The sequence below is a fragment of the Vicugna pacos genome, chromosome 19, assembly GCF_048564905.1.
Source record: "Vicugna pacos chromosome 19, VicPac4, whole genome shotgun sequence".
NCBI classification, from domain to species: Eukaryota; Metazoa; Chordata; class Mammalia; order Artiodactyla; family Camelidae; genus Vicugna; species Vicugna pacos.
Window position 1 is genome coordinate 37,355,467 of NC_133005.1, and position 15,998 is coordinate 37,371,464.

The window sequence follows — 15,998 nt, forward strand, 5'->3', positions numbered from 1 at the left end:
TATCATCTCCTAGGAAAACATTTGGATAGTTTGTTGGCATAAAAGTGCATTTTATCTGCTCTTGATAACTATAGCTTTACAAAAGGTTACATATGGAACTCCCAGTCCTGACTCTCCAAGATCTGCTCCCCAACTCCGCCCCCCGCCCCATGCCCACTCACTGTTCCCGCATAAGTGTGAATTCCAGCCCCCGCGCCTCAGCTGTGCTGCGTGTTCCAGAGATGCGCACGCCCCCTCTCCCGCTCCCTGTCCTCTTCAGCATCTTTCCAGCCCCGTGCCACCCCAGGCATGTGGTTGTTGCTGTCCTGTTTTCCTCCTATGACCGTGTACATGCCTCTGAATTAGCACCTTGCGTTCCCCACACTGCCTGGCTCCCTTTGTTGTCCATTTCTGCCCTGGGTCTTCCTCGGTGCCTGGCATAGGGCCCACGCTCAGTTATCTTGATGAATTCCTGAAGCCAGAGACTTCAAGAGTGCACTCTTTATCCTTCTTTTGTAGGATATCCGGCACGAAGCCAGTGATTTCCCATGTAGAGTGGCCAAGCTTCCTAAAAACAAAAACCGAAACAGGTACAGAGATGTCAGTCCCTGTAAGTATTCACATCGCCATTACCCTGCTTCCATCGCGTCGGCTCTTCCTCAGGCTCTTCCTGAGCTGCACGGCCTCTCAGTCCAGACTCCTTTAGCCCCGGAGTTTGGTGATAAATCGATAGCAGCAACGGTTTATGACTTGATTGTTTCCTACAATAAAAGCATTAGAGACTTATAGTAATGGTGCATTTTTCCGCCCTTGTAGACGGGGTAAGGTTTCAGTTTCTGGAAAATTCAGCTAAGTTCAAAGCACTTTTTTAGCCTTGACTACTTTAATGATGAATCATTTTCCTGCCAGCTGAAGCAGAGTATCGCAAGCATAATATAACCCCTTCTGGATGAGTCAGCAACAGTATTATTAGGCCCCGAGCATTGTATTCTCAAGTGTAACGACGCCCTGCAGAGGCATGAAGGGGTGGGAGTGGTTCACCCCCTCAACCAAAGACAGGCAGGCTCTGCTGGCTGACCCCACCCGCACCCCCTCCGGCATCATTATTTTCTAGCTCTTTCCTGCCATTAGGTCTCAGTGTGCCTGTGGCAGCCTCCTCTGCCTTCTGAGTAATTGGCTCTCAATCCACTGATATCACGAAAGTGAATTAACTAAATACGTTAGAATTTGTCAAAAGTAAGAAAAACTGGAGCTGAGTAAAGGCTATGAACTTTGCCACCTCCTCCAGGCCACAGACTCATCTCCATGTGGCCACTGTCAGTCAATGAGGGCTGGAGCCACCGACAGCCCCCAGGCCAGTGTTCTCTGCTAGGAGCATCGGAGGTGCAGGCAGGCCTGCTGCGGCTGGCTGCGCTCTCTGAGTGGCGGCTCTCGGTGCCTCCTGCCCTGACCTGTGCAGCGCTCAGGTCCCTGGGAGGGGATTGAAGTCAGACCTGGTTGCACAGAGCAGACTGCCTCCGACTGCTGCCGTGGGTCCCTCCCTGCCTGGTGCAGGGTCTCCCCCTGCCCCTCAGAGCTGGGTGGCCCTCTCCTCTCATCTTCAGTCAAACAAGTGTCCCACCGATCTCAGGATTTGTGCAAAGATGAAATAAAGTAACATAAGCCGCCTGGCCTAGGGTCTGGCTCAGTCATTAACTGAAGATGTGCGCCAGGAACTTCCGGAGCGCAGTTCTAGGTCCAGTGACACAGGATCTTGCCCCAGTGCTAGATACTCTTTATTTAGGACATCTAGGCTATGGCATCTCACAGGTTTTATTTTAAAAATAATCATAATAACCTCTCTTCAGGTGATTCTGCCGGGAGGCCCTGGCCAGCCTCTCTGAGCTTGAGGCAGCCATCACTGCTCGAGTTTTCACATGGTGCCAGGGTACCCTTGGGCTCTGGCTTTTGCTGTACTTGCTCTGAATTCGGCAGTAATGTTGTCTTTAATACTCTTTTTCTACGTTTTTGATCAGTGGTCACCTAAATGGTCCTATAAACCAGTTTTACAGAGAAAAAAACCCAGCATTTAAAATATTGTTCCAGAGATGTAATTTCCAAACTTCTTCACCCCTACCCTGTCTCACTCCTTATATTTTTCTTTTTCTCCCCTACCTCCACTCCAGTAGAAAAGATAATTTGCTGTCCAGGTTATGGAGGAAATGGGGAGACTGTTTCAAGGTAGAGGGTGATCTTGTATCTTCCATTAGGCAGGTGAACAGCCCAGCATTCAGAGGATAAGTTGTTTGCCCGAGGTCACCTCCCAGTGCTGTTTGAATCCACTCACATAATCACCAATGCCAGGCATAGTTTTTGTTGAGGTCTTTTATCTCCAAGACCCACTTAAGTATTACCCAAGTATTTCAGTTCATATTAAACCTCTGCAATGAGAAACGTTAGTCTAAACAGTGGCTAATTTCAAAAAACGTCTCTTTGGAATTCTTTAGCAAAGAAAGCCCCAAACCACTGATCCCCATTAACTCTTCCTTTCCCACTGGGCAAGGGGAGGACTGTTTATGGGTGGTCACCTGAGTTCATTGTCCCTTGTGTTGTATCAGAAATAAAAATACCCACCTGTTCTTGTTGGCTGCACTAGCAGGATATGGAAAGTAGCCCTCGGGGAACCATTGCTTTTGTGACAAAGTTATGATAAAGGGGAAAAAAGTAACTATGCTTTTTCAGTAACCTGGGGCAGACCTTCTAAATTCAAGTTTATTTCTAAAAACTATTCTGAAAGTTACAATTAATATACTTTCAGTGTTTTGGAGTCAGAGTTTATTTTTAATAATTCAATTCTCGTTTAAGTATCTTTGATCTTGACATTTAGCTGATACTTGAACTTTAAAAAAAACTTTGTATCAAGGAATTCAAGGTACAACTTTTCACACTGCTGTATACTTAGGCCGTTTAGTCTCCAGACCATTAGGCAGAGGTTAGGTCACGGCGGGGGCATAAAACTTACCTGCTTTGCTCATGGTGCCAACTAGAGCTCGGGGACTAGGGGGAGTGTTTGGTGTGTTTGTTCCCTTTCAGAGATTGAACCCACTGTATTTTTTTACCCCATAGAAGTATCTGTTAGGCATCAGGGAACAGATCTCTTGACATCCTCTCCCCTGAGCCTTCCACATTGTGGGGACAGTAATATCATAGGAAGATGTGACCTAAAAACAGACTTCCCAAATAGGACATAATCTATGTTTTCGTGTAGTTTGTTGCTGTTTGGTGTTAAGTTTCAAACACTTCCAAAAACCTTTCTGAAAATACTAGTCATTCCTATATTGATGACTGATCTCAATTAAAACAGCACGACCTCAACCAATATGAACACCCTCAGAGCCACCACCGCACCACTTTCGCTTTCCCCATGGGGCACGCTGCCTGTGCGGACACTTGGGTCCTCCGGGATTAACCTCTGAGTTCTGGTTTGTCTTTCAGTTGACCATAGTCGGATTAAACTCCATCAAGAAGACAATGACTACATCAATGCTAGTTTGATAAAAATGGAAGAAGCCCAAAGAAGTTACATTCTTACCCAGGTAAACAGATCATCCACATTTTTCTTCGATGTTTTTGGCTTACTCGATGTCATCTTAAGAGTTGCAGAGCGTGCTGTTATCTTCACCTCAAATAAAACCTGCCACCTCCTTGAGAAGATCAGCTAGGTTTTAAACAACCCAAAAAAGCAACAAAGAAAGAAAAGCCTTCCTTCAGAGATTCAGCTTGGTTGAGGCATGAATCTTTTCTGGGAAGTATGATGTTGCTGGATTTTTAGAAAACAGCAGTAAAATACCAGAGTTGCCTGCGGTCTGTTGATGGAGACAGCAGAGCCGTGGCCAGAGGAGAGCCTGTGCCTGAGATGAGTCCATAAGCGTTCTACCCAGGGCACCCAGTGCTGCTCGGGGAGACCTAAGGGGGTTAGCGTACACCAGAATTCTCTGCGCGGTCCTCCTTCTGCCTGGGATTGCGGGGGAGGGCATGATGAGGTTATATGAATAGCATATGAGATCACTTGAAATTCCCATTGGCTTTTGGCATCTTTATGGGGAAAAAAAAATCATAAAAGTGGTTTAATAACTTACCTTTTTGTGAAGCACTTACTGGTATATGACTGGTATCTGGGAAAGGGGATAAATGAGTTTCTTTTTAATTAATTTTCTCAAGTCTTTATCTAATCAGTCTGGGTTTCTCTCTCTTTTTTTAACATGATTTTCATTTTCTCATTTCATTATCAGTTTATCAGTCTCATGGTTGGGTTATAGGGTAATTGTGAACATCATAATTCTGCTTAATATTTGGAGGCTAAAATGACGGTGAGGCCAGAAAGCAGTGAACAGACTGCTTGGGAGCAGAGCGTATCCCCCGTGACCCCTCTTCACTGCCTCTTTTGTCCTGCCCCAGTTCCTCTCCTCGCATGACCAGAATCCACCCTGACGCCCCCCAGTCAGTGTAGGGAGCATCAGCCACGCTGTGTTCAGCTCTGGGGGCCTATGAGTAAGTCCCCAGAGGGAGACTGGTGGTGGCAAGTTGATGGGAAGAGGATGAGGCAAAAGTGGCTTCTTGGGAACTTCTCTTTTTAGAAGAAGTCAAGTTTCTTACTTCCTAATTTCAGCCATTCAACTTTGGTATGGGGTCAGGAAGCCCAAAACAAAGATAGGGGATATAAAGTCAGTCACTGGAGCCTAGGAAGACGTCATAGAAACTTTTACCCCTTTGTCCGCCCTTGTGCCCGAGCAGCTACTTGGCGCATCTGAAGTTCTGGCTGTTTTATCAGGTTGTACCATGGATGTATCTCGATACATGTGGTCTCCTTTGCCCTGAGATTTATAAAAGGGATCAAAGCAGTCTGACCCCGAAGTTGTACCCATAGACAGTATAACAGAAACATTTTCTAAGCCACAAAACCAAGAAAACCCTGCCCATTTTTTATTTTCAGTGTTGTTCACTCTGCAGATAATGCAAGTCTATAGTCTCATTTTTTAAAACAAAGATACAGAAGTGTAGAGAACAGTATCACAGGTGCCAGCCTTCACATCCATCGCCAAGTGTTGGCTCCATTCGGTGTGTGTCCTTTCAGATCTTATCCTGATTTTTAACCCCTCAGATCCATTCTGAACTGGGCGATGTTGACAGGTAGGGAAATAACTGATGAGAGCCGCAGCTGTGGGGGCCCGGCCGCTGGGTCTTTGTGCCCAAGTCTGAAGATGAACGGTCCAGGCCGCCAGCCAGGGGGCCCCGTGATTCCTGCCCCCGCCCCTGGAGCTGGCTTCCTGTCAGTTACCTGGAAAGGGTTCCTGGTGGAATCCGCTGTTGTCTGAAACTGTGTGGAGCACAGATTTGTCAGGTTCAGGTAGCACATCTCAGATAAATTCAGGAAAGAAAGCAAGAGGGCACTGAGGGTTCACGTGGCCGAGGAAAGTATGGTGAGACTTAAAGGGAAAAGCTGTAATTACAGAATAAGGAAAATCTGAATGAAAATAGGTGAGAATGGAAACCATTCTTAAAGAAGTGGTGCTGGCCAGAGGAGGTGACATGCTCTGTTGTGCAGGTGATAGGTGACACGGCTCTTCCGGGCGACACCAAAAATGGAGACATACTCGAAGCATTCGTACCCTCGATCCAGTGAACATCTGTGCCCGTTGCCAAGTGGGCTAGAGTGAGAAACAGGCCAGCTGCTTGGCAGGCACCCCCTCACCAGTGCCCCAGTGACAACACACCCCTTGGGCCACCTGCCTGACATTTTGTGTGGCCACATCTCTTACGTTCCTTGGTCCAAGGAGGAAGGCTGTCTCTGGTCAGGTTAGCATTATTGATAGTAATAATAATAGCTAACATTTTATTGGGTGTTTCCTGTGTTCCAGGTGCTATGGTAAGGTCTTCATATGTATACGAACATAGTTCATCTTCACAACCTAGGGAATGGGTGCTGTGGTTAGTCGGTGAAGCAGGTGGAGAAGCTGAGGCGAGGAGAGGGGAAATGACTTGTCCGAGGTCACATAGGTGGCAGGTGCTTGGAGCTGGGACTCAGGCCATCAGGAGCATCTCTGTTGATCCCTCCCCTCGCTGCCTCTGACCTGCACCCAGTAGTTTCCCATGTTCCACCTGCCCAAAGGCATGTGTCTCTGTGGCACCCCTCAGCCGGCCAGCAGAAGCCAGAGTCAGCGTTCTCTCCTCTGTGGCTCTGAACCAGCCCTGGGATGCAGAAATGACCTTTTCACCACGTGGTAGAAAATAGAATAGCAGTTACACTAGGCCGGGAGAGGCGGGTCCCTGTCCCAGCCATGGTCACCACGCTGCCTGAGGGCGCTGTCGTCCACTAACCGCCCACAGGGAGCTTGCACTGGAGCGTGTGTATTACGTGTAAAATACATACACTCTCTGAATTGTGTGTTTGCAGGGCCCTTTGCCCAATACCTGCGGTCACTTCTGGGAGATGGTGTGGGAGCAGAAAAGCAGGGGCGTTGTCATGCTCAACAGAGTGATGGAGAAAGGATCGGTGAGTCAGAGATTTAGCTGCTGTTTACGTGACTGTCCGTGTGGATGCCAGTCCATAAAGTTGACTTTTTTGTGTGCATTTATTTCCTTGAATTGCTTTTATATTTCTTTTACATATGGTCCTTTTTATTAGAAAAATAAAAAGAAGCAATATATAAATACCTGTTTATTGTAAACAAGTCAGGTAAGTAGGTGAATTGAAGAGAGGTGGAAAAAAGTCAAATTGCCCGGGACCTGTTCTCCACCCCCAACCCGTCAGTCTCTCTCCGGGGTGATGCGTGTGTTCTGCTTTCCTCTCACCTGTGCTTCCTGTGCCACTGTGCTTGGGTTACAGAGCTGTGTAAGCAGTTTTATTTGGAAAAGGCAAGTTCCTACTGTATCTTCATGTCTGCTTTTCTGGCTGGTAAAAGTGTGCCTCCCCTCAACTGAGCTGTGGGAACAGCTGGACCCTGGATTCGCCTCTGTAAAATCCCCAGACATGTGGCTCCTGGCCACAGCTCTTTAACATGGGCATTGTCCTCCTGTGCTTCACTTCAGGATGTGTGTCATCCTTTCTTCCAAGTTCTTTGCAGCGTGGACTAGAGGTGTGTGGTGTTCAGACTACCCTCGCCTCTCGACTCGCTCTCCGCTGTCTCTTCTGCACCCTGCACCCAGACTGATCTTCCTAAACCGAGTTTCACCACTCTTCTTCCCAGCTGAAACCCTCTGGGGCCCCACACTGCCTCCCAGCATATACTGAAGGTGGCTTCAGGACCAGGTGTGGTTGGGCCCTCTTTAGCCTGGACCCCACTCCCCTCCTCCAGTCCAGACTCCAGCCAGAACAAACTTCTTTTTGTTTTAGTTTCATGCCAGTTCTCTGGCCTAATAAGCCGAATCGCAGTGCCCTCCCTCAGCCCACTTCCAGGCATCCCATGGTGCTTCCCTTGGGTCCCCCGTGGCCTTGCCTCCCTTCCCACACAGCGTGGCCTTCAGCCTGGTGCACAGATGCTGTGGCCTCGCTACCTTGGGTCTTTCCTCTCCCTCTGACACTCACTGCCGGCACAGCCGGGCTCGGCAGCCTCAGGTGGAGGCCCCAGGAGGGAGGTGAGCTGGCGTTCGTGGAGACCCATAGCAACGTGTGGTCCAGGACCAGAGAACTGGGTGTGCCCGGGGCACTGCCCTCACAGCTGTCCTGGCTGTGTCAGGACTCGGACCTGGCCTGCCAGGGGAACGTGAAGGCTCCGGAGCGGCCATTCCTCCAAAGAAAGCGCAGTCACAGCCCCGAAGGGAAAGTACAAGTTCGGAGAAGGAACGCATCAATGGAAACTCACAGTGGAAACCTAAAGCACTCGCCGCAAAGCCTCCTCCCTCCCCGACACAGAAGGAAACGGCCCTGGTTCCAGCAGAGAGTCTCCTTATGACAGCACGTGTTTAAAATTGTATTTTTGCCTCTGCCTCCTTTTCTTAAAAGTATTTATTTGCTCCGTAGTAACAGAGAGCTTACCTGAGTGTTCAGGTGATGCAATAATGCTTCTTGTCTTAGAAAAAAATGTTTTCAGTAAAAGTGGTTTTCAGTTTTCTCTGCAGTGGCTTCATTAGTAAAACGTGAAGTTGCAAATGTGAGGCGGATCCCCACCTGTCACCACTCATCAGCAATTTTGAATAAAGAAACAAAACATTAGGTTCCCACAGCAAATGTGCTTTGCAAGGGAAAGTGAAACGTGGCGGCGGCTGCAGGTGCTCAGCTCAGAGTAGCCTTAGGGTCTTCCAGCCTCAGCACCACTGACGTTTGACCCAATGGCTCTCTGTTGTCGGGGCCCACCTGTGTATCGGAGGGGGTTTAGCAGCATCCCTGGCCTCCACTCACTGGGTGCTAGTAGCACCCCTGCCCCCAATTGAGGCCATCAAAAATGTCTCCAGACCTTGTCCAGTGTCCCTTGGGAAACAGAATTGCCCCCAGGTGAGAACTAGTCTTTCTAGTGGTATTGAAGGTTGAGAATTTTAAATCAAGACTTATTTATTCAAAAACCATAAATATGGTAGCATTTGCCTTTTATTTGTTTGTTACTGAAAGTTCAGGTAAAACCTCTTTGCTATTTGCACATGATCTGCTTTAGTTACTGTTGTCACAGTCCAACAAGGAGCGGTGTCCAGATACTGCTGCTGTGTGTTCATCACCGGGCCCGGCTCTTGGCTGTGTCCCATCGCAGATGGACCACAAATCCACCGTGACCACCTTTCTTGTTTGATTGCTTTGTTGGCCATTAAAAAAAAAGAAGAAGACTAGTTGGTTGTTACTGTAGTTGACTGTGGTGATGTGACATTAGTCCCTGGTTTCCTTTGTAGCTATTCTTCTCACTCTGGGCCATTTGGGCATGTAAATTGGCATGGAAAGCAGCAAAGTTTCCTCACAATAAACATTTGCAGTTTGGCATCAATGTTATCACCCCTATAAGGACTGACTGGAGGAAATTACAAGAAATTACAGTGTCTTGTTTGCTCAGCTAATCTAATTATGAATTCACACAGCCCGTGGTGAAAACCAGCTTGCAGAGCGTTCTCATGTAATGCTTATTTGTTTTCTGGTTTCCTTCTTTTGCCAAATAGTATAGGATGTTCCCCTTCTTATTTTTGGCAAACCTTGCCTGTTACCCTTTTGGGACCCCGTGCTTCCTGGAAAACAGTTGTGCAGAAAATGATTGTGTGTGTTAGACCGAGGTCATCCAAATGGCCAGAGTTCTTGTGTGTGCAATTTAAAAACTTGAGTTTAGACATGACAGCGCAGAGTGCATGTGTGTAAGGGCCGGGCTTGTTGTCTGGGCAGGGGGCGTAATAAGCAAGACCACGTTCAGCCAGAAGCGTCGCCCGTTCTCTCTCCTGAGCTCCCTACCGAAAATGCCGTTGGATTTCAAGTGCTTTCACGCCCCAGATGCTGGGCTTTGTATCGTATGTACTTTATTTAGGCTTTGCCCGTCTCTCTCACCCTCTGCTTTTAGTTCTCAGTGTTCATCATTCTTTCAGCCAAATCACCAGTCACTGGGTCACCCAAGATGACTTTTCATGGAGTTTCCTCAAGATGGCCTGTTTGTTCTAGAAGCACCCAAGGACTCTCACATCTGCATTTATGATGGCAATGACAGCCACGACAGATGCCAGCACATTGTCACTGCCATGTGGCTCTTTGGTGCCAACCCAAGACAAGCCTCAATTTTAACCCTGATGAAAGACTGCTTTCTAATAAAATAAATCTCCTTTTCCGGTCACTGTGTATCAGTTTAATGGGATAACAGGAAGTAGGGATCTTGTGCTTATTTTTGTTTGTTTGTTTGATTTTGTGTGTTTACAACAAGAATTTCTACAGGAAATGACTGTAGAGAGCAGAGCATGGCATGTCGCTGTAGATGCCTTAGAGTTACTTAAGAACTATTTTTAAATAAGTGTCAGTTGATTGACACTTACTATGTGCCAGAACTCCTCAGTTGTAGAGTTCCATAGTCTTGGTCTTTATCCAGATGACAGAGATTTGTAAGGCTTTATGTTCAGTTTTAAAAGTGAGTGCTTGCTATGTGGAGGTGAGATTTAAGACTCATCTTCACTGCTCAGGAGACGTGAACATATTGGCCTCTACTCTGGTAGCAGTGGCCAACCTCTGTTTCTCCTGCTTGGCGTCAGTCTTTGTCCGCTCACTGCGTTGAGTTCCCTTCCAGCATGTGTGGTTTTGAACCTATAAGGGCAGCCTCTGTGTTTCTGGGGTCTCAAGGCATCACACAGGTCTGATGACTTGAAGTGTGGGAATAAATGCATTCTTTAAACATCTTCTGAAGCCTTGCTGTCAGCTGCCTCACCCACTTTGGCTGAGTGTGGGGTTGCACCCTGCAGTTAGTGTTTCCCTGTCCGGAGTGGCTGGCAGATGGGCACCTGGGTGAAGGTGGCCAAGACTTCCAAACAGGCCCCTGTCCAGGCTCTTTGGGAAGCCCTATTGGCCTCCTGTGTTGAGACTGTAAAGTCTGATGCTGTGTTGGCATCACAACCTGGTGTTTCTTGATTTGTTTCTTTCCTTTCTCCTGTTGTTTTTTGGTTTTCCATTAGAGCGGGACTGATGGGCATTTGTGGTTCTGTCTTCATCCTCTTCGAGAGCCTCCTGGCTCCTCATCGGCCCAGGTGACGCTGCAGGTTCCCAGGCCTGCCGCCAGCGTTCCTGCAGCCCTGTCCTCCCTCGGGCTCATCTCCCACTGCTCTTCTGAGACTGGCTTTGCAGTCACTGCCTAGAAAATGCTAGTCATCCTTCAGAACACGCCCCATCAGAAGCCACTTCTTCTACAGGGTTTTCTTTGATCTCTAGTTCCCTTAACCTCGGCCGACCTGAAACATTTACCTCTTCTCAGTTCCCGTGGCACATCCACAGCATTACCTCTCGGCAGTTCCCCCAGGTTTGTCACCTTGTCGTGAACAGGTGAACATGTCACCTGGCCATGAACAGTCTCTCCCTACAGAGGGTGGCCCTGGAGGGGTCCTTCCACCTACTGTGTGTTTCAGACACAATCATCCTTTGCCTCAGAGGAGGTATTAAGTGGGTCAGTGAATGTGGAATTACAAGTATCTTGAACTTGTACCAATTCCCAAAGAGCTGTGTAGACACACTGATATTTCATTTGATGGAAGTCATACCGCCTTTGAGGATCCCTGTGTAGGCACACATCAGTCCTTCTGGCTTGTAGACCTGGCAGCTGTTTTTGTCCAGAACAGTCTTCAGCAACCAGAAATGTCTGGTGTAGAAACTAGCTCAAACAAAGTGTGCCACTAAATTTGAAATGGCTGCAAAAAGTAGTTTGTGAGAGTCTAGACCCTTTGCACAGTCTGACTTCCCTCACAGGTGACAGTGGGAGATCAGACCCCCTGAACTCTTCATCATGTGGATAACTGGGCAGCTGGGTTTGGAAGTGCAGGTCCCATCTGCCCAACTAGCCCTGGTCTAGGTCTTCACAGGTCCCTCCCCAGGAGGCAGGCGGATTACATTGATGGTGACTTCCAAAGTCAGAACACCCTGAGTATTTGGCTTATCATAAAGCTGGTTCAAACCCCTGTAGGGAAATAGTCAGTTGCTCCCAATAATTCAGTGTTATTTTCTCCCCTAGTTAAAATGTGCACAGTACTGGCCACAAAAAGAAGAAAAAGAAATGATCTTTGAAGACACAAATTTGAAATTGACATTGATCTCTGAAGATATTAAGTCATATTACACAGTACGACAGCTAGAATTGGAAAACCTCACAGTGAGTATGGTCTGCACTTTAGTGCTTCAGACGGTTCCTGGTTGAGATGTCTTCTCACTTGGGTTAGCAGGTCCTGTGGGGTTGAAGTGGCCTGGGACTACCCGGGGGCAGTGCAGATGGACAGTCTGAAGTGAAGGCAGGGGCAGTGGAAACTGGGATTGGGCTGGCGGGGCTGCTCCGAGAGGAAGGATCTGTTCCTGAGTCACATTCACATCTTAATTTTCAACTTACTGCTGTATAGTCACCACGACTCTTGGTGTGCAATTCATAGTCGGAGAAAGATGGAGAACTTAGCACAGGTGACCATGAAGTGGAGAAGAGGTTCAGATTGTGTGGCTCCTGAGGAGTATAGCGGTGTGGTCTGTCCCCAGCTCCCTTGTGTGACAGCCCTGGAGCCACCAGCCCAGCCACAGTCCCACACGGGCTCTCGGGACATGATTTATGGAGGGTTTGATGGAGGATTTTCAGGAATAATGTTGGCAGCGTGTTGGAATGTGCCAGGGAGGATTATGTGGTAGACTTCTTTTTAATGCTTTTCAGCATTTGCAAGCCTGACATTACGAGAGACTTCTAGACTCTTGAGAGTATTTCTCCTGCTTGTTGGGGGAAACGGAGGTCAGACAGAGCAGAAGAGGTGTATGCTGTTTGCGTGGCAGAGCGGATGCAGCAGCTTGGGGGTTCAGTGTTGAGAAAATCTGCTCTAACAGACGTGGTTTTGAAAAAGTCTTTTCTCAGACACTGATTTGTTCAAGCACAAGTCTAGAATGAATTCCTTGAGAAAGAGGTGGGCAGGCATGTGAGGGAGGGAGTAAACTGGAAATAACCCACACCTTTTTGAGAATTAAAAGAAGGAACTGGCTTTTGGCATTTTTTTTTTTTTACTGTTTTTTAAATCTATTTTTAAGTGCTTTTCTTTTCCAAAAAAGAAGATGCATTTCTCTTTTAAGCTGTTAAAGTATATAAGATCACTTTGTAGGGAGGAAGGTGTGGAATTGTTTGCTGTGGTTCTATGAATTGTCCTTACGTCATATGCAGATTTCTTCCAGTTCTGCAGAAAGGTGCAGCATGTATTATAGCTGGTGCAGGGTGACACCTGTGCGTTCTTTGCTGATGTTAGGTCCTTATCGTTGGTCCTTTCACGTTTTCATCACACTAGGGTCAGGGAAGGTTGTTAGAACTAAGCTGTGAGCTCTGGGAGGGCATGGGCTGAGTCTTTACCTCATTGTGCCTGGCACATGGGAGGCATGTTATGGACATTTTGCGAAATGAAGGGAGATATCGTTGCTCAGCACTTCACCTTCAGCTGCTCTCCAGGTGATCCAGGCGCTTACTTGGCCCTTGGTGCCGTGCAGCTGGTGTGGTTCTGTCTGCAGGCCCTACCTTGTGCCTGGCTCCTGTTACTGTGCGTTCTTAGCTTAGTAACATCTGGAGCGCCCTCCTCAGTGAGATCTACATTCTGATCATTGCTGCTGGGGACCAGCTGCCCCCCCCACTCCCCCGCTGGGAGTGGACTCTCATAGGCTCAGAGGAAGGAGCAGAGCTGGAAACAGCACCAGAGGCCATTCTTCTTTCTGTTCCACTGGGGCAGATCGGGCCAGGGGAGAAGCTCTTGGGGACAAGGATATGCCTTTCAAGAGTTCCTGTGACAGGCTCTGAACATGGGCTCTGGAGTTGGCAAGCTTAGATTTAAACTCCTGCTCCCTACTTAATGGAGGGTTGGCTGCTGAGTCTCAGTCTCCTAGTCTGGGAAGTGGAAATAACGGGACTCCCCGCCTCGAGGGATTGCTGTGAGCACTCGGTGAGCTTGTGGGGCCCGTGTAGCCGGTCAGGTCATCCTCCTCTGCCTGGACCGTCTGCTCAGCTGGATATTGAGCCACACGTGGCAGCCTCCAGTCTTTGGAGTTGGTTACTTTTTCTCTGTATAATGACAATCCTCTAAGATATCCAAACCGTCTTGTAAAGCCCTGAGTGGCCCAGACCTGGCATCCCACACATGCAGTTACATTTCCACATCCATGTGAAACCCTGAGGTGACGAGGACAGGATTGTTGCGGGTGGCAGTGCAGCATCCTTTTGACTTGTGGAGCAGGGAGAAATCAATTCGAACCACGAAGACAGCACAAGTGGGAGGAACGGCAGAGACGGGAGCTCTGTGGGCAGAACTGTCCATCCGAAAGGCGAGGTTGAAGCGGGAGCAACCTGGGGTCCAGTGTCGAGCACAGGATCCGGCACCTCGGGGACTGATATCTGTTGACTGGGTGCATGGATTCGGGAAGAAAAAATGAGAATTAAAACTGCTCTTAGAGTTAGGTGGATGGGAAGGCACTTCCTGCTTACCTGGAGTTAGCGATTTCTGTACAGGTGAGTCTCCTAGAATCATCATGAGTATATTTCTCTTTCAGTCTCAAGAAACTCGAGAGATCTTACATTTCCACTATACCACATGGCCTGACTTTGGAGTCCCCGAATCGCCAGCCTCCTTCCTGAACTTTCTTTTCAAAGTCCGCGAGTCGGGGTCCCTCAGCCTGGAGCACGGCCCCATCGTGGTGCACTGCAGCGCGGGCATCGGCAGGTCGGGGACCTTCTGTCTGGCTGACACTTGCCTCTTGCTGGTAAGAAGGCCCTTGAAGACCTGGGAGGAGAAGGGAGCACAAGGGAGCACATTTTAACCTCCACGTTGGCCTGGCTGTAGCGTCACTGTTATTGTCTCTGCAGTAAACTAGCTTTGATCTTCACTTTTTTTTAATTGTTTTTCTTTGTGTGTGTGTGTGTATATATATATATTTTTTTTTATTCAGATAGAGTCAGTTTAATGTTACGTCGGTTGATTTTCACTTTTTAACAGCTTCCCTCCCATGAAAGGAGCTTTACCCTAAATAGCTTTGTTTGAAGAGATGCTCTTAATTTTAACATGGAAGCCAGGAAGAGCCAAAGAATCCCCTTCCCTCTCGTTTTTCTCTCTGTGCTCAGATGGTCCCGATTTTGCTACATGTTCTAGACTCCGCCTCCCTCGCTGGGATCTTTCCTGAGTAAGACCTGAACCACTCCTCCAGCACAGGCTTGTTGTAAACGTGTAAAGCCATGTTGTGCTTGACGCCTGGACCTCACTGAAGTGTATCTCCTGTCTGGCTTTCAGATGGACAAGAGGAAAGACCCTTCTTCTGTTGATATCAAGAAAGTTCTGTTAGAAATGCGGAAGTTTCGAATGGGGCTGATCCAGACGGCAGACCAGCTGCGTTTCTCCTACCTGGCTGTGATCGAAGGTGCCAAATACATCATGGGGGACTCTTCGGTACAGGTCAGCATTGCTTTTGCTTTCATCCAGGTGTGTTGGTTTTAAAATTTTGGCCTCTGAAGAAGGAGGCTGTTAGTTGTAAAACTTGTAAAAGTTCAAACCAGTATCACGTGTCAGAAGAAACAGCTATCCTTCATGTTTAAATAGCTAGAAAGTTGTGGACATTTCCACTGTGTTTCAATTTCTGCCTTTTAAGTGCTCACGTAGGGAGCATTAATAGGGAAGATAGACTTTATTTTTACAAGATCTCATCTTCCAAGGACATGACTGGAGACTTGAGAAGAGGGCCCCTCACCCAGCCCTCACCTCTGCTCACTTCAAGGGGAGCAGATTTCCTGACAAGTCAGCCAAACATGAACTTTCATGGGACTGCCTCTTGCTGATTTTTCAAGGAGCAATGGAAGGAGCTCTCCCACGAGGACCTGGAGCCCCCTCCTGAGCACGTGCCCCCACCTCCCCGGCCTCCCAAACGAATCCTGGAGCCGCACAACGGGAAGTGCAAGGAATTCTTCCCAAACCACCAGTGGGTAAAGGATGAGCCTGAGGAGGATAAAGAAGATGGCCCCATCAAGGAAGAAACCAGAACCCCCTTAAACGTCCCCTGCAGCGTGGAAAGGTAATGTGAGCAGGTCCTGGCTTCCTGGGGGCGAGAGGAAGTGACTTTCTGTTCTAGAAATACATGCTGACATTGAAACCCGTGGACAGAGCCTCCTCTTAGCCAACAGCCCTTCTGTGTCCTTAGGGAATGGGGCTCCTGGACCATCGCAGCTCCTCCTCTGGCTGGAGGAGCCTCAGGGCTGAGCCACAGGTTGGCTGGGTGCCTGACTTTAGTGGGGGTGTAGCACCACCTGGTGGTGCTTGTTGGAATCAGGGCTCTGGTGCAGCTGAGTCAGGTCTTCCTGCCTAGTGGTGACAGTGACAGAAGACAGACGCCTCCCTAA

General features: G+C 48.2%; 1 protein-coding gene across 3 annotated transcripts in view; it reads left to right on the forward strand.

Annotated features, from left to right (window-relative positions):
- PTPN1 (protein tyrosine phosphatase non-receptor type 1) overlaps window positions 1-15,998 on the forward strand; it is a 62,765-nt gene that overhangs the window by 41,221 nt on the left and 5,546 nt on the right. For 2 of the 3 annotated variants that reach the window (XR_012061803.1, XM_072944385.1), the window contains exons 2-8: window positions 499-589; window positions 3,454-3,554; window positions 6,413-6,511; window positions 11,625-11,762; window positions 14,165-14,374; window positions 14,899-15,060; window positions 15,450-15,673. Coding sequence is in view for 2 of the 3 variants with exons in the window: in XM_072944385.1 (XP_072800486.1) it covers window positions 499-589; window positions 3,454-3,554; window positions 6,413-6,511; window positions 11,625-11,762; window positions 14,165-14,374; window positions 14,899-15,060; window positions 15,450-15,673 (1,025 nt within the window). In the remaining variant the exon portion in view is untranslated. The remainder of the gene's footprint in view (window positions 1-498; window positions 590-3,453; window positions 3,555-6,412; window positions 6,512-11,624; window positions 11,763-14,164; window positions 14,375-14,898; window positions 15,061-15,449; window positions 15,674-15,998) is intronic. The other variant, XM_072944386.1, reaches the window with a different exon arrangement.